General features: G+C 40.5%; 1 protein-coding gene across 6 annotated transcripts in view; it reads right to left on the bottom strand.

Moving 5' to 3' along the window:
* Positions 1-2,227: 2,227 nt before the first annotated feature.
* LAMP2 (lysosomal associated membrane protein 2) overlaps positions 2,228-27,897 on the bottom strand; it is a 30,967-nt gene continuing 5,297 nt past the window's right edge. The window contains exons 2-9 of one of the 6 annotated variants that reach the window (XM_034780501.1): positions 21,799-21,917; positions 19,236-19,446; positions 18,412-18,573; positions 17,324-17,553; positions 16,537-16,656; positions 16,016-16,094; positions 14,344-14,511; positions 2,228-4,815 (exon numbers count right to left, since the gene is read on the bottom strand). In XM_034780501.1, the coding sequence (XP_034636392.1) occupies positions 4,673-4,815; positions 14,344-14,511; positions 16,016-16,094; positions 16,537-16,656; positions 17,324-17,553; positions 18,412-18,573; positions 19,236-19,446; positions 21,799-21,917 (1,232 nt within the window). In that variant the 3' untranslated portion in view covers positions 2,228-4,672. Of the gene's footprint in view, positions 4,816-5,599; positions 8,026-10,010; positions 12,409-14,343; positions 14,515-16,015; positions 16,095-16,536; positions 16,657-17,323; positions 17,554-18,411; positions 18,574-19,235; positions 19,447-21,798; positions 21,918-27,897 lie in introns of those variants that run through there. The other 5 variants (XM_034780499.1, XM_034780500.1, XM_034780498.1 and 2 more) reach the window with 5 other exon arrangements.

Here is a 27,897-nt window from a genome sequence, read left to right on the forward strand (position 1 = left end):
CACACCAGCAATTGGAGCTTGATTATTGCCAGCAGCTGTTGCTGTGACAATTTACCCATCCCTCCTTTTGCAACCATTAGTCTTAATTTAATATACTTTATAGCCATCCACCTGTCAGTGTGGTTGGAGTACCCACCCTGGGAACAGGGCACGGCCTTCACTACAGCCACCTGTACAGCACAGGCCACCCTTGTTACAGCAATACAACATATTATTGAGTGAGTTTGCACTGTCTCCATTTCACTGGCCCCCATTTAGGAATGATTTAAAAAAAAAAAAAAAGTGTGTCCAGTCTATGGTATGTGTGATGAATGGAATCACTCAGCCCATTTTCTTAGGGCCAGACTTTACAGGCTTGAGGCGGTACCTGGAGCAGACTTGTTGGGGGGCTTATTTTTTTATCCTTTTACTTTCCTGGTTCTTTTTGCATGAACAGAGAGCAACAATACCTGAAGTTTGACGATGCAAACAATTTGATGTTTATTGGGGTGAACTTTTAGCAAGCATGGAGTTTAGTTTTTTTTCTTAGTGTTTCCCTTTTCAGCTTTGATACCATAGAGCCTTGCCTGGGTCCGTTTTTATATCCTGGGTTTGTTTTTATTTCCTGTTTCTATTCCCCCCCCCCCCCCCGCCCCCAGCGAAACATGATTTCAATTTCCCCACCCCCATTTCCTGTTCCTATTCTCTGCCCCACCCCTCCCCTAAATCTTCCCTTTCTCTGGAGGTGATAGGAATATCAGAACAGGATTGTATTTTTAACAGCCCAATAGCACCTTATTTCAATGTGACTAGTTGGGAATGTAAGAATGTGACCATACACGTCCCAGTTTATGGCTGGCCTCTATTACTTAGCCAAAGGCTTAGCCTAAGAACAGGGCCTCAAACTGTCACAGTAAAAAAAGGCCCTTACACAAACAGACAGTAATTTTATTTCTCTCTTTTATACCTTTATAACTAGCTAAGTAATAAAAATACACCTAGATTCTTAAAGTAGAGGCCTTTGCAAACAGGACTAAATATCTATATCCTAAACAAGGCTAGTTGACTCCAGTTACTGAGTTTTGAGCTTTATAACTGGGCTCTCACCCCTATTTTTTTTTTTTTTTTTAAACACAATAAATCTCTTGAGGGCAGGGAGTGGGATTTAATCATAATGGGACAAAATCACCCCAGGTGTAATTTCATTAGTTTTCCAGGCAGAAGACAGACCATCGGGTGATACTAACTTTGACCAAAGTTTTCAAACCTGGGGGTTTAAACACTTAAATCCACATTCAGACATCTAAATATGCGCACCCACAACTCCGAAGACATCAACTGGAGTTATGGGTGCTCAGCACCTTTAAAAGTCAAGGAACTTACATGTCTAAATATTTATCCATATAGATACCTAGCTTTAGTACTTACATGTGAAAATGGTGGCCTCTCTGCCATCCTCTAAATATGCAGAATTACTTCAATCACTTACATTTAGTGAGGCATCTGTCAATAACACCCACATCAATTTAGGGTAGTTGACAGGTCAGGACAAGACTTTTCAAGGCAAGAATATTAGAAACTTCCCCCAGTATTTGAAGATGAAGCTGTGTTCTCTGTACATCCCAGGCTTCCAAGAGTAATAAAGATTCAGCCATCAGAATTTTATTGGCAATTGTGTTGACATGTGAACACATTTTATAATTGCTGCACGTTTTGCTGGTAAGCTAAAAAGACTGAACTCATGTCTAGGGCTCACTCCTGCCAAGTAGAGAGCCCTGCTGATTAACTTCAATAGGAATTGAAGGGCTCAGAAGTTTGAAGTGCCAGGGCCATAGAGAGCACATACACAGAAGTCTCTTTTCATCCATAATCACATGCTAAAGTCCTTTTCTTCTTTATATTAAAAATATAACAGCATGCTGTCTATAACTTCTAGTGTTTGCCATTATGAAAAAAGCATTTACATGGTGTTACCATCCCTCCTGCTCAGAGTTTTAATAACTCTCACTCCTCTTAAATTTGGTTATCCACAGACTGTGGAACATGCAACCAATGGCAGCACAAATGCCGCCCACCTGGTCTCTGCCTCAGTCCTGGCCTGAAGGGAGCATGGGGTGAAAGAGAGCAAGAAGTGATTGAGTTTTCACCACCACTGAAACTCAAGCCACACCAGCCCCTTAGATAAAGCTCTTAAAAGTCGCATTCATCTCTATCAAGAGTATTAACACTGAGCAAAACTAGACAAACATCATAGTTAACTTTGTTTAGTATAGATACTCTGTCTTCATCAGCACATTTGTACAGTCTTTTGCAAATTCAGAGAACCATGTTTATATCACTCTTCATTCTACAATAACTTTAAAGTGCTTGCTTGATTTTGACTTCTCATGAAGTCCAAAATAGCACTTAAAAAAATAAAAATTAGGAAATTGCTGCATTTTATTATTAAAGTCACCCAGCTGGATTAAAAGGATGCTATGTGTGAAGCTCAGATCTGGAGCCTGAAGACTAGCATAGCAGGAATAGAACCCACCTCATGTCATTGTGGAGGTGACACGCTTTGAGGGGCATGTGTGTTAGGCCCAGAGTAGCCCATTTAGCACTTCCCCACTCTGGGAAAGCAAGAGTAAAAAATGGGAAACAAAAACCCAACCCACTGGGCTTAAATTAAGTCCCCAGCATGAAAGTATCACATCTGTGTAGGACCCTATTTTTGTCCCATTAGAAGATGCAGTTACAGCTTAGGTTTGAGCCTGTAGTCAGAATAGGACCAAAGCAATTTTTGTGATAGGAGTCTAAACAGTGTTTCTTTAAAATGAAAGTCGGTAGTGTACAATCTTCCATGCCCAACGTCACTCAAATGAAAGTGTATTTGAACACCTCTTGGAGATAATCCCCGTGTGTGCTTTTACTAAACCTTTTGTTTTCTAAAGGCAACTATGCTTCTAAAGAACGCCACTGAGTGTGAATTGTTACATGCTCTACTTTACATTCAGCCCCTCATGTGCCATATCCTCCTATAGCGTATTGACTGAACACCTCAGCTTACTTCATGGGTTTTCTCTTTGGAGGAGCCTAGTGTCACATAATGACTGAACACACATTTTGTGAGCCAGTAAACTGAAAAATGAAAGACCGCTTCTCATCTGATTTGACTTAATTAGCTCAGTTACCCTCATCCAGCTCTGAGGCCCAAACACTCTGTAAAATGAAGGGCCAAATCATGATCTCGCTCCCATCTGTAAATGAGGTGGAGGTGCTCTGCAGCAGTCTGCCCCTGCAGTGGCTCAGGAACATCCTAAACGCATGCTGCAGAAGAGTGCTGAACACATTCCCACACCCCCTACTGCCGGCTATGAACAGACTAGCACCCCAGCTAGTCACATGGCCTAGCATAAAAGAGAGCACAATAGTAGGACTAGCTTCTGCAGGTCTGCATCAAAGGGGGCCAAGGAGGAAGATGCTCCTGTCCCAGTGTACCCATTCAGGGATGGCAGAATTTAATCCAAAATAACTAGCTTCCACCCTGCTAAGGCCCAAACGTGGAACATAGGCCTTCAAAGTGTATGACAATATTAATGATAGGGGAGGAGTTTGACTGGATCCAACACACCATCCCATTCTTTGGTGGGGTCACTTTTTTTTAATGTGGTTTTCTATAACCTCATCCTTTTGCATATTGACTACTTTGGAAAATAGAGTAAGAGCACACCTCTGTGGAGTTAAAGAGAGGTGTAAAGTTAGGCCAGTTCCTTCAATTGAAATAAAAGATGAGAAGTCTAGATTATCCTTCCCTTGCACAGAAGGAATGAAAACTTGGACCCAGTGAACCCAAAGTTTTCCCATTCGCTCAAACATAGGCTCAATTAAAGTCAGAGAGCAGAAGAACCTTTTGGTTAGCAAACAGAAGATGCTTAACAATGTCCTCTTTGGACAAAAGCAACACAGGATACCCACGGCTTCCTTAAAAGCTTTTTCTGTTCTCTAAGGTCAGCTTCTTCCATTCTTGGGTAAGTTATGCTAGGTCTCACCCACTCCCCTCTTACCCTTAAAAAAAGATAATTTTTTCCACACTGATATTAAATACACTAGTTACTAAGAGAAGGAACTTCTGGGTGACGTATTGTAGGATCAAGAACCAACTTTGGATGCAAAGGAAAAGCAGCTTTAAGCTAACCCCAGAGAACAAGCAGCTACATGAAAAACAAACAAGGCAGCAGTGGTAAGTTTGCTTCTAATTGAATGCTAGGAAGGATTTTGCATTTCTTTCCAACAGCATATACAATCCTTCGGTACACAGCATTCAAACCTCTAGCAGGGTTTTTTTAACTTCAGCATCTGAAATAAGCTGAGTAGCTGCATATAAAATGAAGATTCACTCGCCAGCTGTGATATTATGCAAAAGAATAGAGATTAAAAATGCTGCGAGTAAGATGCATCCTTATCTTAGGCCTTTTCAGTCAAATAATCACATTGCCCAGGGGACAAATATTGGTCATCGTCTTAAGTGTTTCCTGGAGCAGTTTTACTTTACTCCAAAGCCTTACAGTAGCTTCAGGTGAGTCTAAATTTGTTCTCACAATCATATACACAAATACATTAGCCTTTGTTTTTTAATATATCTAGGTCGAAGAAAACCATAAACTAATAACTTCTGTTAAGGGAAAAAAGCAGCAGAGACAGCATGAAAAGATTATACAGATTGATAGCCAGTACGACTTTTCCTTCTTCCAATGACATAAGAGATAAAGACAAGAATGATAAGGAAGCCAAGCGCCACACCCACTGCGATGGGGATAAGAAAGTTCAGGTCAGAATCTGCAAAGCATTCTTCAGCTGTAGAAGAGAAAAAAGTGAGGGAGAGGAAATTAGTAGGGAAACCATGCATTAGAAACCAATCAAGCAGGGAGGAAACAGACACTTGCAATTTTTTTTTTTTTTTTTTTTTAAATAAAAACCTGACCCCTCTCTCTAAATCTGATCCCGATAGGTACAGAAGACCCAGAACTTATTTCTTCAATAGGAATTGCAAGTGCTTAGCATCTCTCTGGATCAGGACCTTAGTTACAGTCTAAGCACTTATTCATCCACCCCTCACCCCCCTGTACAGGTAGGCATAATTCAGTTGCTCTTTGTTTCTCTTCTAGACAATTTAGCTAATAGTCACTGGGTTGCCTATAGCCAGAAGGTGCATTTGAAGTGCTTATGAAGAAATCTATCACATTTGGCTACATCTAGGGCTCTCACAGGGTAAAGATCTCTTTTCAGATCTTCACATTAGCATACACTTTGGATGTTCTGCTCTCTGCACACCTGTGGCTCTCCCACTGATGCCACCCATAACCCAGGACAAAGTATTAACTTTGAAATGACATACTAGCTGATCACCACCCTATGGATTTGAGAGCATTTACCTGGATTAGAGCACCAGAATGACAAAATGTATTACCTCCCCCCCTCCCCCAAACTGATCTCATCCCCTCCAACACCACTGTGCATTTTCAGAAATGGATGGGAAAGGAGAGCATAAATAGATAATATGGAAAGCAGCACTGTATAGAAGTCTGTAAAAGACAACCAAAGATATATCAGGGTAGCTAAAAACACTGAAAGACACACCTTTGGTGCATATAGCTTTATTTTTTGATCCAGTCAGTACAAAGAGGTCATGGAGGTATTGCTTTCAGAGAAGAATTGTGTAGTTCTTATTAAAATCAACACAGCATTGTAAAAAACATTCACTGTAATGCCACAAAGTGGGTTTGCACAGTTTTGAAGTATACATTATTTAATTCTTCTCTGGCACAAATGCTAAATTCAAAGTCAGTATGGGCTTTTTCAGAGCATGGGACTCCGATGCCAATTATAAGCCTCAGGCAAGTTATGTAACAGCTCTGCTTCACTTTCCACATGTGTAAAGTAGGGAGAAATACTTACCCTACTGGACTACTGCAAGGAAAAAGTGGTTTGACTTTGCTTTGAAAACAAAGTCCAGAGCAGCACTAAGTAATTAGATGTCCAATGCCCCAAGCTAATGGCTGTTACTGGCTGACCACCCCCCCCCCCCCCCCCAAGAGGTAGTATGAGTTAAAGAACTTTTATAAACATGTTAATCTAGTTCACCCCAGTCCCCGTGGTGAGATTTTGAAGTGGAGGGCTTTGTTAAAGCTTTGGGAGATTCCTGAAGAATGGACTTTGCTTGCTTTTATGTCTGAATAGAAGACATGTCTTGTACAGATGTAGCACTCTGTCAAAAGGTAGCAGCTACTACTTTAAGACGCTGCCCAGTAATGTGAGTTGAATTGAATTAGCCTTTTTTAGAGCAGTGGTTCTCAATCCATGGCCTGCAGGCCACGTGCAGCCAAATCAGCACACAACTGCAGCCCAAGTGACATCCTCGGGGCCATAGGGGTAGTATTGTGTGGATGTGGCCCACAACACAGAGCTGTATATGCGACCCACAGTGGTAAACAGATTGAGAACCACTGCTTTAGTTACTGTGCCAAATTTAGCTCAGCTATATTAACCTGGTAACCAGTTGCCACTTATCCATTAGGACAAAGCCTGGGTTTATAACAACTTTATATTTTCCTCTTTTAATCCAATCAAAATACAAACACAAAGTCTGGCCCTGCAGCAGTATTCATTCCAATTCAGAGGCTGCTGCTGTGCAGTTCAGCAATGCAGGGGAGGAAGGATAATTTATGGTGCGAGTTATTTTAAAGAGAGTGATCATAACTCCTCTATCTTTCAGGTTGAGGTACAATACTTACAGCTTTACCTTGGTCAGTTTGAATCAGTTTTGGCTGGTAAGAGGATTTGAATATTAAATAGCATATAGGAATCCTAAAGTCATTAATACTAAAATGAGTTCATTTAATACTGATGAAAGGTGCCCATTAACCACCAGTAGATTTTTAAGTTTACATTAGCAGGGCAGGGAGAACATGGTAGTTGAGCTACTTTTAGCATCTCCTTAATTCTGTCAGAGAGGTCCCTTTCAGATCGAAGAAGAATGGTTGTGGAACCTAACACTTGGTGGCTACCAAGTTTGCAAGTTGAAATATAAACAGTTGTACACTAACAGATTCTACTACTTATCACTGCAAGTCTGTTGTTTCACAGACAGAAAGGGGAAATATTTTCTTGGAAGAGTTTGGAAACTATACAGACTGACCATGGGAGTTCAGATTAAGGCTGTACAGAGTTAGGTTCCAGCCCAACCCATCTTCCCTTTTCTCTTGAATAAGAGTTTTTGACATTGGAAACAGTCATAAGATCCATTAATTAGTAGCTCAAAATACTATAGTATTCTTACAAGTATTTTTGTTCTGTAGACCAGCTGTACAAAATAGATGGCCCAGACAAAGTGCAGAACATGTAAATTATACTTGCATACTCAAAAAGGTGTATCCAGAGAACTGCACCTACAGAGCATCTTTAAGTCGCAAAAGTCAGTTTTAGCCTTTCTAATAGGAGCATTCACACAGCTTTAATATTTGACAAACTGTATATAAGGCACTATCAATAGTAATAAAATAAACTGCAAGGTAGGATTATATACATTAATACTTGAAGACATCCACAGCGAACTTAGTACTGGTTAAGTGCCATTCACAGAGATTAAGAACAAAACTTTATTCATATACAGCCACTGTGTACATATAGATCATAGAATTACTGAATTGGTATTTTTGGTAGCATCACATCCACATCCAGAAGATGGAAACAAACTTTAGTCTGATCAAGGACCAGACTAAAATCACTCTGAGTTGTCAAGTTCAGATGTAATGCTAATTAAAAGTTAACTGTTTCTTAAATAAATTTAATTTTCAAGAAGCTATTTGACAAAACCATTCAGATGTAAGGAGACAGTTTCTCCCCCCCGCCCACTTCCCCATATTTAAAATTGCTGATATCCAGCATTACTGTGTTTCTTGTGGCTTACAAAATAAGCCACAAGCACTAGAGCAACTAATCCTCCCAAAGCTGCTCCCACTGTTATGGGCACAATGAAGTTGTCCACATCTGGGCTGCAGTCTTCAGCTAGATGGAAAGAGGGCAAGTTTCAAAAGAAAGCCAGTTGAATAGAAATGTTAAACCCTGCAACCTCTCCCTAATCGTTTACATAGCTTCCCATCCAGTATTAGAGCTCTCCTTCAACCAGACCCGGTTTATAAATAAAGATGATTGCAATGCTTTCCCTCCCCATTTTTAAGACTAACATGAAATTTCTGGAATCCATTTTGTGTATGATGAAGTTACACAATATATTATTCCAACACACCCAGTCTTGGACATTTTACCACTGGTCAGAATATTAGGGCGGACCTTTCACAGTTAAATAGAAAGAAAGCAGTGATGTTGAAAACTGTTACTTTGCATCTGAGTGCAGTTCAGTTAAAGATGTGAATAACCGACTTTTCTTTCTTAAAGCTATTTAAGAGTAAAATGCTTTTGAACATCAAAAGCTAAGGACTACAAATACAGTCACCCAAGTTTTAGCACTGCAAGATGAGCAAGTTCATTACAAGATGCAAATTTAGTAGTTTGCAATTTTACCACCCCGGTCTCATCCTTGAAGATATTTTCAGAGGATGCTTAAGCTCCATTTAAGTTTAGACTTAGGCTGAGTGTCTCTTGGAGGAACCTAACTTTCTAGTTAGTTTTGAAGAAGTTGTGTAAAGCTCCACTGAGCTCAGATTGAGTTTTTAAGATACATGTGCTGGCATTGTAGACTGAAGTCAAAAACCGTTGAGACTTCAATCACAGCATGGGCTTTGACTAATGAAGCCTGAAAGGAAAGGCAGTGAGATTTTAACGATTGATTGACCCCAAGCCAATAGCCAGGAGTCAAAAGAGAATCTGATTTTACTCATCCTCCTCCCTTGTCAGACTATCACCAATACAACTGTGTATACCAGATGTGTGGTCCCTCTGCCAAATCAGGCTAGTACATCAGGGGTAGGCAAATGAAGATTCATTTTAGTATTTACTCTTGAAACAGGGGACATATGCTACAGTATCATTATTCATGCATGGTGTGACATCTTAGCTAAAGCGCTGAATCTGTAAGGAGACAAAACTGTGGTTCTACAGTGCAGAGTACATCATCTGCATACCCAGCATTTTCCCATGAGTTGGACATATAGCTGTTTGGTCAAAAAGCTCTTATGGAGACTTAGGACAAGCAGCACAGGTGATCAGTTCTAATCATAAGCAATAGAGAAAGCACATTTACCTCAAGTATTGTGCTTTTGATTAACTACAGAAAAACACTAAGAGAAAAGTCTCCCCTGTTCAGAATGAATTTTATGCCTGCTCTATGGATTTCTGAAGGACAGATTTATGCAATGAGTGTTGCATGCCACCACTTCTAGACCACCTGGAGTATCCAACAGTGAGGAAACCGATAGATGTAATTTTGCAATCTTATTGGAGGCTGGAAACTGAACTAGCAGAATCAGCAACAGATAGATGGATCCTAGCATACAAGAAGAGCTCTTACCAAGCAAAAATTTTCAAAGGAAAGTCCCTACAGCTTCTCCACTTCTGCTGATTGATGTTAGCCCCAGGTAAATTTAGGCTTGCTAAAGAGAAGCCAGTCCCAAAGCGAAGAATTGTAAGAGTCACTGACCTATTTGCTGCTTTAGTTATAACCAAGACGAATACTTAAACTGATTGAAGTTTGACTAGTGAAATTAGATTTTGTAAGTCTACTTGGTTAGGGAGGTGTTCTATAGTTCACTACAAGTTTAAAGTGGGATAGCCAAGCTTCTAACGGAAGTGATTTAATATCTAGACTAGTGGTTAGGAAAAAAACTACAGTCTATAAGCAGACAGTCCCTCCTAGCATGTTACAGAAAGATGCAGAGAGAACTAAGCAACAAAGAGAAGATTAAGGAAGGTGGTCCTATGATTAGGTTGGATAATCTTGATTAAAATCAATTTTTATTTTAGATCAGAAGTCTATTTTTAAGTGATCACTACAGTTAAAGAAATCATTGCTTTAATTAAAAGAGTTACCAAGGTTCCTTAAGAAATAGAAGAATCTTTATTGTTTAAAGCAATATGTAGAGTAAACTGACAAGCAAGTCCCTATGGAGAAATACAATACAGAGAACTAGTGGTTTAAACAGTTTAAGCAGACACATGAAACTTAGATGTTTACATGAGCCAGTTACCGGCACACCAGATCTGGTATTATTTTCAGAGCCAATTTCTTGAACAAATCCACTGGTTTGCCCTAAATAACATTTCTACACCTTCAAAGAGAAGGTGAGAGTTTAGTCTGAAATTCAGGAATACAGTTGGCATATAGAAACCTGGGAGATTTTAAGACATCAGATGGACAAAGAAAATAGTTGTGATAAATGCTAGTTAAAAAGTACATAACTGGCACATGTAAACACCAACAATCACTGGAGTTCTACAAAAAGACTTTCTAAAAGAACTGTTGCAATTAAAGATATTTTAATACAATTTATGTTTTTGGAGAAATTCTCAAGTTAAAAATTTAAGTTTTAAGCTAGTTCCTCCATTTACATTTCTATTTTTTTTTTAAAGAGGTTTTGATATTAGACTAAGGCCTGAGTTCTGCTTGCAACAAGAGTTATTCAACCATTCTTGCTCTTTTAGAGAGAGTCCTAAATATACATTAGTCACTATGATATCTGTTACTGAGAACCAAATTAGTATTACCGATTGTTTTTAGAGAGTAACACCAAACATGCCACAAGCAGCTCTGTATACTCCTAATAAGCATCTATTACCATGACAATTCCAAGCCAAAATTTTAAGAAAAATGAACCAACTTTCCCTGTTAAACTCAGTTTGTCCTATGTTCATTAATAGGACCAATCCCTGTCTATAACACAAAACTCATTCCTTTTAGGAAAGGCCACCTTTTTTATGCAGTGCACTCTAAATTACACCACAATGATTAGGAGACCAGAGAAACTTAAAGATATACAGTGAGGGTTAATCTCTATATAGCTGCAGTTTAAGGAACAGTCCAATTGCATTACACTTTGTTTTAAGTAGAGGGCCTACTCCAAACAGCAAGGAGAAAGGTGCAGTGTATCAGCCTCAGACTTATGCTTTACTTTTGCATTCTTCACAGCATTAGTAACTCGTACACACAAATGCACAATATTACATCTCTGCACAGCACACAATTAAGCACAAAGTACATGAATCAGCAGATGAAATGCCATCATGGGACAGTTACAATGCAAGTTTTGATTAGCAAAGAATGACTTAATATGGAGATTTAAAAACAGCTGAAGTTGTGACAACTGATTTTGGATCATTAAACCCAAGAGCTTCTTTAACACACGTCACTCAAAGGAAGTGAGCAAGACAGACTTTCTGTGCAAGGTATGATACAAAGTTAAGTGCCCTTTAAATTCTAGAAATACTTAAGGTTCTTATTCCCTTTTTAAAACTGGTGCCAGCAGGAATACTGTACTACTTTAGAAGAACTGTCTGTTTTGGTATCTAGAGGGATGCCAGGTTGTAACAGGCACTAGGTTTCTGCTCATTTGTGCACAACAGTTCTCTAAAGCATTTAGAAACTGGGCTTTAACTCCCAGATATGCCAATTGAAGTTTTTAAGTTTACATATCTAAATGAATGGGTTTAACTATAAGAATGGCTACTGAAGCTACCAAAATAAGAGGGAGCTATTGCAGCTCTTGTTGGAATTAAGTGGGTTACTACTGTCACTTCAACGTAAAGTTGTTTGAAAAACCATTAGTATGGCATTTAGTACTATGAGCCAGAAAAGAGATACTAGGCACTCTGAAGTCCCTGGCAAGCATTCCAGGTTTAATATACAGTTAAAGGCAGCCAGGTTACCCTGCAATTGTGACAGTAACTAAGGAATGCAGGTGAGACAAGTACAAGTTTAATGCAATTTTACAAGTTGCCCAATGCATCATAATAGTGCCCTAATTTAGACTGTTCCCTTTTCAGACTATTAATATTTGTAACATGCAGATAATGAATCCCAAGTAATTGTTTGCAGGTAATATCTTTACCTAATAATTTGCCAAATAAGGCTTATTTGCTCTTTGAGTACAGCTATGAAACCCCATGTTTTTCTTTGTCCAGGAAGTAGAGGTACATTCCCATTGTTTTATCTGACAAAACACCGAAAGAGACAAAGCACCCACAGTCTCCAGCCCTAATTAGATGATGCAAATGTTTACTTGAAGTGGTTTGTTTGCATTTGGGAACTTGCACTTGCTTCATTAAAGTGAAACTGGAACAGTGATCACATTCAGATTTACAAGGTTTGATATCCAGCATAGGTTTTTCTTCTGCCAATTATGTAAGCGATCACTATAATGACAATCAAGCCCGCAAGAGCAGCACCAACTATAATTGGTATTAGAATGGTGTCATCATCCAGCGAACACTCCTGGGCTGTAGATGAGAAAAAGGTTGTGACAAGGAATAAATAAAGAGACAGCATGCTATTGTACCTTTCTTGGGAAACAAAAATATTTTCCTTAACACGAAGGCTCAAAGTTACAAGCAAGTATTTATCATACCTGTATAGTTTAGTGAGAAAACTGTACAGATTCATAGGTAGTTTCCCTAAGTGCTAGTTTATAGTTAGCAGATGGGGCATTTTTGCTGGATACAGTAGCTTATTTACTAAAATGATAAAGTTTAAGAGCCATTAGAGAAGGCATTATAGAGGAGAAGTTTTTATGTCAACTAATAAACTTGAATTGCAGTATCACAATTTTATTGGAGATTTAAATACAAAGCTAGAAAAAGCCTGGTTAGTGTAAGTGTGTACACATTTTAAAGGAGTTCAAAAACGACGTGGTTTCAGTATTGAAAAGCCAGCTGAAGTGGTCATAAATTAACATGTGGATGAAGAAGTGGCTGTAACAGGGAGCGCCAATTGCAATCAGAACTCATTTAGTAGCATTTAAGGAGTTCAACGTTCACATAAGAATGTTGAAACTAGGTCAGACCAAAGGTCCACCTAGCCCAGCGTCCTGTCTTCCAACAGTGGCCAATGCCAGGTACCCCAGAGAGAATGAACACAGATAATCGAGTGACCCAGCCCCTGTTGCCCATTCCCAGCTTCTGGCAAACAGAGGCTAGGGACACCATCCCTGCCTACCCTGGCTAATAGCCATTGATGGACCTATCCTCCCTGAATTTATCTAGTTATTTTTTTAACCCTGTTATGGTCTTGGCCTTCACAACATCCTCTGTCAAAGAGTTCAACAGGTTGACTGCACTGTGTGAAGAAATACCTCCTTGTGTTTGTTTTAAACCTGCTGCCTATTAATTTCATTTGGTGACCCCTAGTTCTTGTGTTATGAGAAGTAACCACCACTTATTTGCTTTCTCCATACCAGTCATGATTTTATAGACCTCCATCATATCCCCCCCCAGCCCCACAGTCTTATTAATCTCCTCATACAGAAGCTGTTCCATACCCCTAGTCATTTTTGTTGCTCTTTCCAGAACCTTTTCCAATTCCAATATCTATATTACTATGATAAGTCTCAGTATACTTTTAAAATTGGTTTTTTTAAGGTACACTTCCACCTCCCATCTTAACTTACATATTTTATCAGTCTACAAACTGATCTAAACCCAAAAGTGGGGTGCAAGCACTACTGTAACATATACCTAGTTTTCAAGTACTATTTACAGAATTATGCAGAAGCCCATTTGGCCTTCCACAGTGAGAACTAGAACTGTTTATACTGCATCTCTTCAGAATTTGTGATGAGACAGATTAGGTCTTCCCATACCACTGGCCAATGCAAGGTTGTACTTTGAAGAACTTTTTCCAGTTTTTTGGACCCCATCACTTGAATAATCCTTTTCCTCCCCTCCAGTCTGATGAGAAAGAGCTTGGATTACATTCAGCAGAAATGCTCTTTTTCCAAACTTCATCCCATTATTTCTTGCAGCACTCTGGTCAGTCTCCCTCACTACAGCATTTGCAGATTCAGTAAGTCAACAGTGGTTCTCTATGGCTGTGGGGGGAGGGGGAGATGGCCATAAAGTCAATGTCTTTAGGCCCTTTTGTATAAGCCTATGGGGCTGTTGCCAGTTTGTGGTGTGATTTATTTATTTATTTATTTTAAAAGGGAGGTTTCTCTATGACAAAAACACTGATAAAAGCAAGGTGTTCATATCAACCAGGATAGAAGGCTGGTGCCATTTCCCAAATGGAAATTTTAGAGAGTCATTTTAGCCTAAGCAAAAATAAAGTACTGGCCAATGGATTAGTTATGCTAGTATCTATAAAGCTTTTATCTACTCCTATGTTGTGAACCTTGTTAGAGCACCCTACAAGTCTGCTTGATTTGGGTTTATTCTTACCTTTAGCATACTTGTTGTCTTGTACTTTGAATGGCTGAATCCTCAGATCAAAAGTATGTATTTGAAGATCTTCAGTCACCAAAACAGTCTGCTCTTTTTGGCACATGTAGGAACTGCCCAGGAAGGTGTCCCAGATGCTGAGGTTGTTGTTTCCAGCATTGAAAGGTTCTTTTAAAAAAAAAAAATTCTAATGTGGACATTTGTTGATGAGTTTTCTATGGACTAAAGTCTATTTATCAAGAGTGCCTTGTTCAAAGGGTGTACTACCAAGATCATAAGCCTATCCAGCTGAAAGGTACTGAGTCCATTGTTCAGCATTATTTCCTCCGAAATGTGGTTATGTAGCACTTTAAAGGAGAGTAACAAGTTTGTGGACTACAGGAAGTCCAGTTCAGTACAGAAGAGGGGTGGATAATTAAAGCTGGTACAGTTTCAGAAGATTTAAGTCACTAGTCTACTCATACATGCCCCTGCAGTTCATCACTGCAACAGTATAAACTGTTTACATGTCTAAACTTTGTCTTAGGCCTCTTATTATAGAGATTATTGCCAACATATTAGTAGGCCAGCATGATCCACTTAACAAAAAAAAAACCCCACCACATTTACGAATTTTAAAATTAAAAAACACCCTCCCCCCCTCCCCCCCACACACACACTTTGGTTTCTGAAATGCTACAGAATGAATTCTCAGTTATCAAGAAGAACGTGGAAAGATAAGTTTTCCTTCCATACAGAAAAATGGTTACCTTAGATGTGCAAGACAAATGTCTATAACAGTGGTTCTCAAACTTATTTCATCACAGACCCCTTCTTTGTGTCTGTAGTCCTTTATGGCTGGACCCCAGGTACATATACCGGGCACCCAGCTCTGAAGGCAATGCTGCACCAGTAGCAGCACAGAAGTAAGGGTAGCAATGAGGCACGAAGTCTGCTGTGAAAAGTGAATATCACTTTCCACAGCAGACTTAGTGCCTCATTGCCACCCTTACTTCTGTGCTGCTACTGCTGGAGCCCACTCAGTGGTCCATCTGTCTGTCCCCTCCTCCCCACGGGAGTCAGGCAGTCCGTCCATCCCTCCCCTACAGTCCCCTTTATCCCCTACCCTGCCTCCTGGGTGTGCACAGTCCTTCTGCATGAGCCCCTTCTGCCAGGGGCTGACAGCCAGAGTTGGGGGGAGGGGAGGGCACAGTTTGTGCTCCCTTGACAAATTCCTGTACCTCCTACTCCATAGCTTGAGAACTGCTGATCTGGAAGAATATGCTTAAGCCTTATAGGTTGCACCTCTTTGCAAAGAATATTGCTGTGCCTATTAATGTGAACTGCTCACTTAGGGTTCTCATACTAAAGACTGTCAGCAATGTGTCTGTGTATCTCATCTCCTTTCCCAAGGAAGGATTTAAGAACTTTACTGCACTCCAGGAAACTTCAGAGGTAGGCAAGGATACGTGCTACACAGTCGTAACAAGGCCAAAATGGGATAAGGAAAATAGCAAGTTAGGGCAATCTCTAAAGCAAATAGAGACACAATTTGTTACTATAGCTAGTCACTGTAGATTTGACCATGGAGTATGAACTAATATTGGTTAAAAAAATTAGTTGACAAGTATTTGCTAAATATAGACAGAATACAGTCACTGAAGTGCTTCCTTTAAGCCAAATAGTATCTTACCAGAACCATTTATAGAGCGGATCAGGGTGAAGTTCACTTCTTTCAGATAGAATCTTTGTGTGTTTGCACTTGTGTTTTTCTGTTTATGAGAAAAAAGCCCATGTGTTAAAATTGAAGGGTTTATCCCATACACACAAGTACATATATATACGGTATATTTAGAAGATTGCCTCTGCAGTATGCGCTTTTAAACTACAAGTGTGAAAGAGCATTTACTGACAAAACTACACACTAGTGCGGTTCATTTAATAGAGAGCATATTTAGAGTACTGAGCATATTACTGGAACCAGACACTTCTAGAGCACAATCCTCATTTTGCCAATAGGTAACCTTGGGCAGTCAATTAAGAGACTCAGTTGCTTCACCTGTAGAGTAGATACCAGCCACCTATATAACTCTGTTAGAGACAATCAAGTATGCAAGAAGCTTTTAAGATCCAGGCATTATGTGCAAAGTGTTTAGACACAAGAAATGAAGATTTAATTGGAAGCTTAGTGCTTAACTGTAATATGTTACTTACAACAGCAAAGGTGAAATCAATAAACGTCCTGTTGCTGTCACTCAATCGCAGAATAGCAGATGTGTTGCCACAGCTACCAGAGACATTAGTGGTCTTCGGATTGATGTTAATCAAAACGGGCTGAAATTAAAACCAAACATTGATTAGTCAAGAGGCTTCTAGCTGTTCAAAAAAGGCATTCTGCTGCTGTCAGAAGGGAACTCCCTATTTTCCCCTCAATGTTTAGTCTTACTCTCGACAAGACCATATCCTAAAACAAGGCGAGTCTTCATGCTAGGGTAGACTGAATCATGTTCAGCCAAGCTATTTAAGTTACACTTAACCTTAACAGTACTGGACAAGATTGGGGGGGGGGGAAATCTTGCCCTCTGACACTCTCCCATTCAGCTCTTTTATGGAGTTGAAGACAGATCCCTCCTTTATTTTGTGCATCAGATAATAGCACAGCTCTGGCAATCAGATGCCTTAATTTGGGCTCCCTCTGCAACCAAGCAGAGCATCTGCAGGTCCCAGCCTTAAAAGCTATTGAAATGCCCTGCTCAGGTTACAATATCAAGATATTCCTCAGCAAGTTACCATTTCAAAAGGTAGGTAGGCAGAGTTCTGGAGCTAGACAGTATCCCTTGATTGGTCTGATACATGTATACTAGAGGGGACATTCATAACACTAAAGGTAATGCCAAATATTGGTTAAGCGGTAAGGCTCTAGTCATGTATCCATACTTCTGCAAACAAGAAAATATTCCCGCACTCTTCCTCTTTGCTTGTAAGATATTAAAAACAGCACCTCTTGGGAGACATTCAGTTGCAGCCCCATTGTAGCCAGAAGACAGGTTTTATCACCATCTTTAAGAGAATAGTTTCCAATGAGTGGTTTCTCCACTGGTTTAGAAGTTGTAGTTGGCATAGGTGATGAAGCAGTAGTGATAGGTGCAGTAGTTAAGTTGGCAACAGTGGTAGTTAAGTTGGCAATAGTGGTAGGTGCCACAGTAGATTTATCAGCTTCACATGTAGAATCTGAAAAAAGTAGTGTGTGACTTCCTAGCTACTAGCTAGGATCAAGATACATTTTTGATAACATTACGCAGTTGTCAGAGGTTGTTTGTTACAGATGACTCATGTTTTTTGTGGAGGGAGTATTTTGGCCTTTTAAGCCCCCTACAGAGTTTTTTAGTCAAATCTTTGATGTTTTAGCATCAAGGCATGCAGTAACAGTGCAATATTGCAAACAGAACTGTCTTTCCATTAACACTAACAGAAGAGGTAAGCTAGTTTCATTCTGCACTGGCAAAGTTAGGAGCAGCATAGCAGGTGAAGACCGTGGCCAGAGGAAGTTCTGGCCAGGCTAGTGGCTCTAAAGGAAAGAATCCTAACAAGCCTCACGTGCAGTATACTTGCTGTGTGTGCTCTTTAGTAAGACTACCTGCTAGTCACTGTTGACCTGGACACCTGAGGCTCAAACTGTTTGAGTCCTGGACTAAGGCAGTATGACTTCTGTTTACAGAGATACCTTGAGACTCAGATATGATCTAGTTGTAGTGGTACAATTAGTTCAGGGATCAGAGTATTTAAAAATCCCACGTCAGCTAGCAAAATACTCATTAAGAACTGCATTTTGACCAATGTATTATACAGACTGCCAAGTCAGTCTGCTCCACTGATCTAGTTTCAGATCAGCGGTTGGTTCAGGATATGAACAAGGATAGTGGATATTTATACTCATGTTGGTTCTCAAGAGTTTAGGCAAGATAAGCAGCAATTCCCTATAAAAATTGCAGTGATTCACTACTTTACAACATTAAAGTCACTCTGTACTGCACTCCTAAAATGGAAGTTTGGATACAGAACCATCACACACAATTTTAAGTGACTTACCATGTTTACTAACAGTGCCATTTTGAACAAAAGCCTGCAGAATGACATTCCAGAAGAACAGAGACACATTTGCCACTTCAATAGAGTCAAGGTGATGGCATTTGTAGACAGTATTCAGTTGGACTGGATGCATAGTGTCATTTACAACAATAGTAATTGGTCCTATAAGCAAGAATACAGATTACTCTTCATGTGTTTTAGACAGGAAAAAAAAGGAAGTTTACAATCAATACAAGGAGCAGAATTCCTGTAAGCTTAGCCACTTTAACACGCGGCTACCCATTTTCCCCCCCTCGCCCCTTCACATAGCCATTAAGTATTGTAGAGTGGTACTATAGCTTACAAAGCTAACTAAGCACATCTCAAAAGAAACCGCTCCTCCCAGCAGGATGCTTCCTTTTAAAATTCTTAAGGTACAGGAAAGGGGTCCAAAGTTAGTGTTTTGCAACTAGCTGTCCAAGATGCACACTCATGTTTAGTAAAGTGTTGTACATTGTAACAATTTGTATCATAACACTAGTGTTCTTGGAGACTGACCAATGCACATGAAAGTCAGCAAGAACTCAACAAAAAACCCTTTCCCTATCCATATTGAGGGACAGAGTCTAGTAGATTACTGCAAACACTAACTAGAATCTACAGTACATTCATAAAAAACACATAGGACGCTCTTATTGGTCTGCAACACTTTTAAGAAAGGGATGGGGCAGAGGAATGAGTAGCTATAAAAACCAATTAGAGGGATGGTATATCGCAATAATCATTATCATTTATCTTTAATGTTGTCATTGCTCAGCCACACAAGATAAAATCCCCCGTATTACCTTTTGTTTTAGCATCTTTAAAGGCTGCATCATTGGTGTTGTAGGTAAATGAGATGATGTTTCCCTGATAAGTTTCATTAGTCTTAGTAAAGTTGATACTCCAAGAGTGACCTGCTCCAAATTGTATTGCTAGTAATGGGGCATGTGTGTTATTGCCACAGGTGCTTCCGTCATGCGTTACATTGGTAGATGGCTTTAAGGTTGCATTTTTCTAGAAGAAAAAAGGAGTTTAATTCAGACAGACATTCTCCTCATGCTGGAGTATTCCCTGAAAAGTTTCATAATCTTGAAGTGGAAGCTTCAATATAACAATACCTAATATAAACAAAGAAATAGGAACAGAGAACTGAACTCTTAAAAGGGTTAAGAAAGTTACTCCATTATACACACTGTTCTAGAGTTTACCACCATCTGAATTCGAAAAGTGCTGTGATGGATTCAGTCATGAGACAATAAGAGTTGAAAGATCTAGCCAAACGTCTTAACCTGCCGGGGAGGGGAAGGGGGGGGGGACATGCACACTACACCCTAACATTTAGACAGTACTTTACAGAGTGAGAACCTGCTACAGGCTTGAGTAGAGCCATGAAGCATGACTAGGGCCCTACCAAATTCACAGCCAATAAAAACATGCCACAGACTGAAATTTGGTCTTATGTACTTTTACCCTACACTATACAGATACTACAGAGAAGACTAGAATTTCTCAAATGTGGGGTCCTGACCCAAAAGGGAGTTGCAGGGGGGGTCCACAAGATTTTTGGGAGGTTTGTAATATTGCCATTTACTTCTGCACTGCCTTCCGAGCTGGGTGGCCGGAGAGCAGTTTATGCTGACTGAGGTTCCCAGCTCTGCAGGCAGCAGCGCAGAATTAAGGGTGCAATACCATACCATGCCATCCTTCCTTCTGTGCTGCTGCTAGTGGTGGCTCTGCCTTCAGAGCTTGGCTCCCAGACAGTAGCTACCACTCTCCAGCTACCCAACTCTGAAGGCAGTGCAAGCAGCAGTGCAGAAGTAAGGGTAGCAGTACTGCAACTCCCCCTACAATAACCTTGCAACACCCACCCTCACCCCCCCACACACACCCCTCCCCCTCCTTTTTGGGTCAGGACCCCTACAGTTACAACACTGAAATTTCAGATTTAAATAGCTGAAATCATGAAATTTACAATTTTTAAATTCTTCTGACCATGGAATTGACCAAAATGGACTGTGAATTTGGTAAGGCCCTAAGCATGACTGAGCAGTGTCATTCAGTTTTAGTAAGGGCTTGGGAATAAATTATTACCCTGATACTTAATCCATTAGCTGGAGAAACATCTTTAAAAAAATTTGAGACAGAAAGTGGCTATGTTTTATACTTTTTACCCTTTTGGATTTCACTCCACTAATAGATCATGGCATCTCTCCCTGAAACATTCAGTGGCTATTTCTTCTCTCCTCTTCCATTTTCTTTACTATATACTTTGTCTTCCCCAAACTCACTGCCTTTTTTTTTTTAAATATAAAGTTGACATTCTCTTCTCACTCTCACTTATTCCCCTCACAAGGGGTTTGAGAAGTGTTCCAGATAAAGTCACTGTAACTAAACCAAGATGAAGCCAGCCCCATCCCCTCCTCAGTGTCCAGGGGCCACTTCCAAGTGAAAAGCCAATCCTCCTTCAAAACCTGTTGGGAAAAGCATGCTGTTCCTGAGCAGAATGATAGCTTCTGGCTTCATGTATCCCCAGACATTGTAATGAATTATGGTCACTACCCACCTAACTGGAATGAGAAGTGATCATTCATTCTTTGTTCCCGCACCAGAGCCTCCTGGCTAGTGTGATGGCTGTAACATCTTTGCTACTCTACCATTCCTCCTGCCTATCTTCTGGATCAGCCTGCTCCAGGCCTTCTCCCAAGCTCCTGAAGAAGGAAACTTGTACCTTATGTTCACTCTTGTCCACATGCTCAGAATAATAGCAGTGAAGACTTAAAGAATTACATCAGTTTTGTTCTGCTGGAAAAGTGTGATCCAGTGCAACTGTTGCTTAATCAACAGACTCAGGAAGACAGTTAATTTACACTTGAAAAGCGATGTTTTTAAAAACTTCTAGTTCTTATTGTTGCAGAGTGGAAGATTAGAATATAGGGAGATTCAAAAGTTTCCTAACTGCCCCCAAACAAGTAGGTTAAAGCCCTTGTTTTAGTGTTAAACATGATTCACTAGAGTTTAATGAGTTATTTCAAACAAAAACATCTTCAGTTTTAATATCACCCAGTGTTAACTCAGGGTACCATGCTAAGACAGAGCAAGAAAGTCAAACTAACCTCTTGTCCAAGCTGAATAAAATGTAATATGCCAACTCAGTAACATATTACATAAGTTATTTAAAGAAACCCTGACTGCCCCTTTAAAAAAATGTTGAGATCAGCTATTTAAAAGAGGTAAGCTTGACTTTTTCTTCAACCTTACCAGAACTAGCTACAAGGGTAATGGTTTTGAAGTTTCTCAAGACTTAACAGAGAAGTGAAATGGATAGTACATCCAACAGCAGAAGTTAACACTAAATTCAGTACTTACATATTCACTACTGTTTGTTTCATATTTTATCAAGAAGCTCATCATCCATTTTGCATATATGCACGTATTATTGGAGAGATCTTTCACATCTACTTCCACTGCATGTGACTGGAAAAAACCTGCAATACATATAGTAATTGTTTGATTACAAGACACTGATACTTCATTTTATTGTATAGTTCACAAATTCATTCATTCAAACATTGTGTGATTGTAAACAGAGCAAGTTCTTCCAGGCTTTTTGCTAGAGACATGAAGAAAGTTACATGATTTTTAATACTAGAATTAGAAACAGGATACAACTGCTGGATTTTGAAATTAAAATTGCAAAGAGTTCTGGAGTTTTATCCAGTCCTGCTACATAAGGAAGAGATGTCTGATGTAGGCAAATTTAGCTCTGCAGAATTTGCATTTTACTTAAAGCAGCTAGAAAGCAAGAACAAGTTTAGAAAGTTTGAGCACCTTGGACTTTATGCATGAGCTAAGCAGCTTGTCAAAGCTTAAGAGGTTATGTCAATAACTCATTTAACTAAGGTTTTAACACTGAAGTAATTTAGTACTTCAAGACAGGATTCCCTGAACTAGTTAGTGAGATAGTGGCTGTAAGTAGTCATTATGGTCTGTTTTATCAACAATTATGACCTAAGATGACCTGCAAAGGATGAGTGTTTGTGCCTTTTTTAAATTGTGTTTTGAGTTTCTGGACTTTAACTGAAGAGCCTGGATGGCAAATTTATTTTCCCTTCTGACTATCGGTTGTCAGTACTACAGGTGTTTAAAAATCTAACAAATCTCACTTTCCTTTTTCACTTTGATATCTGCCATATTATACTTTTACTAGCTCACCAGCTGGCCACAGCCTTCAGAAGAGAGGTTAGAAATGCAGGTCTTGCCCAATATAAAAAGTGAGGCATTCCAGGTAAAAAGAGAACAAGCCCTGTTTTAATAGCATAGGTCACCTTAAGTTTCCTTTCCACAAAACCCTGAGGATTTTTTTTGACTACGTTATTCTCAAAGGCATTTTGAGATGCACTGTTAAAAAACTACACAACACAAACCTAACATGGGAACTGGTTCAGCTTGCAAGCTCCCTAGTTGCTGACAGGGAGATCAGCTTTAGTGATATTGGACTACAGTTTGCCATTGTTTTCAAAATATTATCTTTGTATTCAGAGGACTGTACTCAAACTGCCAGGAAAAACCTGTCTGAATCATCCTATCATTACTGACAAGCCAGAACTGATTTATACACTTTCTATGGCAAGAATAGTACCAAAGACCAAGTTTTGTGAAGCTTATCAAAGGAACTTTGGAACAAGTAAATTGTACTTGTTACCACTACAAATTCTTTCTACATAGAGAGATTACACCAGATTAAGGAGATAACACTGATCTGCATTTGGATCCAAGGTTACAGTACAGTGAGTGATTAAGATTCCAGTTTGGTTTATCCAGAAGGATAAGAGTTTTGAGAAATTTTAGTCCAAGCACTGCAATGAATAAGCCAGCCTGCCTATGCAGTGATGCATGGTAATTTGTTAGTGACACTTCAGTGTTCAGAAAAGCCAGTCAAAACACTCTTGCCAAGAAAAGAATGTTAGTACTTAAGGGTTTATTGTTTTGGTATACAACCATCTTCCCTCTCCCTGCCACCACCACCTTTACAAATAAAGTTAGTAATGTACAAGATTTCAAAACAACCCTCATTAGAGAGCACGTAAGCAGTGACTGAGCTGTAAGGAGTTGCAAAACCTTGTCTTTTAAGTAAGTCTCCAAGCTTCCTTGTTTCAGAGTAGCAGCCGTGTTAGTCTGTATCCGCAAAAAGAAGAACAGAAGTACTTGTGGCACCTTAGAGACTAACAAATTTATTACAGCATAAGCTTTCGTGGCGCTTACAGCCCACTTCTTCGGTCCACATATCTATTCAAGTGACATCATCATAGGACCTAATCACATCAGCCATACCATCAGGGGCTTGTTCACCTGCACATCTACCAATGTGATATATGCCATCATGTGCCAGCAATGCCCCTCTGCCATGTACATTGGCCAAACCGGACAGTCTCTACGCAAAAGAATTAATGGACACAAATCTGACATCAGGAATCAAAATACTCAAAAACCAGTGGGAGAACACTTTAACCTGTCTGGTCATTCAGTGACAGACCTGCGGGTGGCTATATTACAACAGAAAAACTTCAAAAACAGACTCCAACGAGAGACTGCTGAGCTAGAATTGATATGCAAACTAGACACAATCAACTCCGGTTTGAATAAGGACTGGGAATGGCTGAGCCATTACAAACATTGATTCTATCTCCCCTTGTAAGTATGCTCACACTTCTTATCAAACTGTCTGTACTGGGCTATCTTGATTATCACTTCAAAAGTTTTTTTTTTTCCCTTCTCTTAATTAATTGGCCTCTCAGAGTTGGTAAGACAACTCCCACCTGTTTATGCTCTCTGTATGTGTGTATATATATATATCTCCTCAATATATGTTCCATTCTATATGCATCCGAAGAAGTGGGCTGTAGTCCACGAAAGCTTATGCTCTAATAAATTTGTTAGTCTCTAAGGTGCCACAAGTACTCCTGTTCTTTTTTCAAGCTTCCTTGCTAGACCTTGTATGTACTAGTCAGCCCCCAGATTCTCTAAAGAAAATGGGGGGAGTGAGTAAGACCTGCTCCCACTACTGGAATGTTTTTCTTTAGCCTCTCCATAATGTCACCTCCCTTCACTATGCTCTTGCCCCTAACACATGATATGCTACCAGATAGCTTTGACTTTAGGTAATTGCAGCCATTACAGAGTCTCCAAGTGCCTCTGCATTTAACCATTACCAGAACTTGTTCAGTTTCCAGGCTCTACCAATACAGTTTGCTGAAACTCATTTGTACCTGGTCACAGAAAGTTGCACTTCGATGTGGTTTTCAGCAAGAGGGATGCTTAGTGTTACTAGATGAAAGCGTCACCATTTCCCGCTCTAGATAAGTAAGCAGGAAGTTTTGACAGCAGTCTTATAGCAAGATGTTAGTAAAAAAGTTGTCACATGGAAATCAAGCCAAGAAGTACAAACGTAAGAGTAGCAGTTATATACAAATCCATAATCTTCATGTGGTCACCATCAGAAATTACATCACAGCATTGTTATTCGAGTCCACAGCATAATTTGTTAAAAAGAAAAATGTTCATGATAAATAGTTTGAGCCACAGAGCACAACACATGCTAGCTCTGTAATTACTATCTTCATACTGTCTTGAAAAACAGCATGGATTGGGCAAGAGATTCATAGCAAGGACTCTGTTCTATTTTGTGCTTCTGACTTGCTCCAGTAAGTTTCTTTGCCTCTATGCCTCATTCCCATTTTACAGATGAAGAAAGCCACTTATGAACCTTCATAAAAGGTTAAGATGTTTGGATAAAGGTGCAACTGAAGTGCAAAATTATCCTTTTGCCTTGCAGCTGGACTATTCCAATAAGAAAGAGCAGAATGGAAGCAGAATTTAGAGCAAAATACTCTACTTATTGGAAAGATCAGTCTTTTTAGAGGTTTAGTGATTATGAAGGATGCCTGAATGTAGGGTGATCCCTACTCAAAAGCGTAAGTTGGATACCCAACACTCAAGCCAAGGTTCTCTAACTCACCCATCACGACCTACAGAAATAAATTGGAAAACAATGCTTGCTTTGCTAGAAGAACGAGAAAAGTTTTTTGTTCTGATGTGGTGGTGGATGCAGCAGAAACTAGGGTTACCATATCTCTTTTTTGAGCCTGCTTTTTCTCTCCGGGGTTTTCAAACATGAAGGGGGAGAGGAGAGGAGGACAACGTGTTTGCAGAGCAGAACAAGCTGCAGCCCAAAAAGAATGCCAACTGGTCTCTCTCCTGCATCTGATTGGTCCATTCCTCTGTAAGCCACAGCTGCTGGATCCCACCCATCCAGCCCCCCACCCCCAGTCCTGGGGGAGCAGTCCCCAAAGGGCTTCAGCTGCCCTGCCACCATGACAGGGAGTAACACTGTCCCCCCCCTCCAGTGAGTATCCCCCAGCTTCCCTCCCTCCCAACCCGGGTCCTCTTTTTGGGAACCTGAAATATGGTAACCCTAGCAGTAGCAAGTGGAGGAACTTTACGCTACAAAACTTTTGCTGGAATAGCTACATCAGTAAGGGGTATGATGAAGTGCGATCTGTGACTGACATAGATGTTGCAGCAAAAGTTGGTCATATACCTCAGGCCCCTTGATTCAAAAGAGCAAAGCTACTTTGAGAAAGGGGCTTCACATGCTGAGCTGTCTGGTGGAGACCAGACATCACTCTCACTTTGGATTAAGTCACCCAAAGTGAAAGGATAGTGCACCAAAAGCACTACATGAAGAATCACATGCATCTAGTAAGGTGTGGGGAAAGATGCCACTTAACTTTAACAAGCAGGGTACTACTCCAGCATAGCCTGTACAGTTTTGATTTCTGCTTGGCAGCTTATTTGGACTTGCAAAACTGTAGAGACAGGTTTGGCTACAAGCAAGAACATGTTTTAGAGGCGGCGGCTCTTGTCCAGGTACTTATGGTTACAGACAATTTTAGATTGCTCTTCTGGAATACCCAGTACTTTAAGTAGAAAACAAGATTAATGCAACAGTCCAGAAAGTCATCAAAATGCATATTTTGTTAGTCCAAATAAATTTTGAGATAAGACAAAAAGACAGCTACTTCTCCCATATCCCTTTCCATGCTATTCTCCTATCCCTGTGGGGAGGACAAGGCCAGCAACTACAATATCTTCATTATAGTCAGAAGATTACTGAATTGTGCTATCAGGTTAAAGATATCAATACACTGTGCCTAGAAACAGCGTTGACAAGTTTGAGTGCAACTAGCTAGAAGAGATCAAATTCATGGTCATTTTAATTTTGCACAGGACAGCACATCTGGAATATATGCTGGAACTGGTAGGCCCAGGACTGTCCTCCCTACATCAAGGTACACACTTCTATCTAAAGCAGTAGCAGAAAACAAAAAACAAAAAATTAGTCTGGGTTTGTGGCGTGGGAAAAACCAGGCCTTATATTCTGGAGTCAAAACTGAAATGCCACATTATTAAACAAAGAAAGAGAAGCAGTTAGGTAGACTAGGGAGGATTAAAGAAGCATTTCACAGACATGATGGGGCTTTGTCTACACTGGACTTTAGTCAGTAAAATGCTGGTTGTTCAGGGGGTGTGGAATCCCCTCCCCCCATCCCAAACAACAAAAGTTTTACCAGCAAAAAGCACTGGTGCAAAGTGCGCTTTGTCTGTGGGAGCTCTACTGCTGACAAAGGTACTGGTCTCATTGGGGGTGACATTTTTTGTTGGCGGGAGAGCTCTCTCCTGCCGACAAAGAGCAGCTACACTGTGCACCTTTTAGGGGCACAGTGGTGTCACTAAAAGGTGTGCAGTATAGACATAGCCTGGGCCTGTTTAGCACAGAAGACGCAGGAAATTCAGTTATGGCCAGAACTGACATTTGTGTTGAACCTTCTGTATTATGCTTTTGTCTGAAGCCCAGTCACAACCTCAAGGCACAGCACACTGGCCCAATGAGACCAGAAAAGTAACACCACTTAAGCTCCCACACAAGTGGAACAAGTGCTCATCTCTCCTCCCTTTCAGTGCTACCGACCAGCCCCATCCCTAAGGACCGAGCAGAGCTGGTTTGAGTGTATGAACCCCCCCCCACTGCCCTTTGCACCAGGGCCTTTACTGGTGGGGCTGCCTGCCCCGGATTAAGTAAGCGCCTGGACTTCGTGCATTTGTGTGCAACCTCAGCAATGCAACTCCTGGCCGCAGAGAGAGAGAACACCCCCCGCGCTGCGCGCGCAGACCTTGCCCACTGTGCACCCCTGCCCCCCCCAGGGATCCCCAAATAACACTCCCTTTGCCCCCCAATCCACCTGACACCCCACACAGAGCACTCCCCTCCCCCAGCGAGCCCTGACCCACAAAGTCCCCAGGCACCCCTCGCGCCAGGACCCCCCCCCCCCCCACAGCGCCGCCCCACCGAAACCCCGCCGCCACACCCCCGCGCCCCCCCCCCTCCCAGGGCATCCCCCCCACCCC

Source organism: Trachemys scripta, chromosome 9, assembly GCF_013100865.1.
Source record: "Trachemys scripta elegans isolate TJP31775 chromosome 9, CAS_Tse_1.0, whole genome shotgun sequence".
NCBI classification, from domain to species: domain Eukaryota; kingdom Metazoa; phylum Chordata; order Testudines; family Emydidae; genus Trachemys; species Trachemys scripta.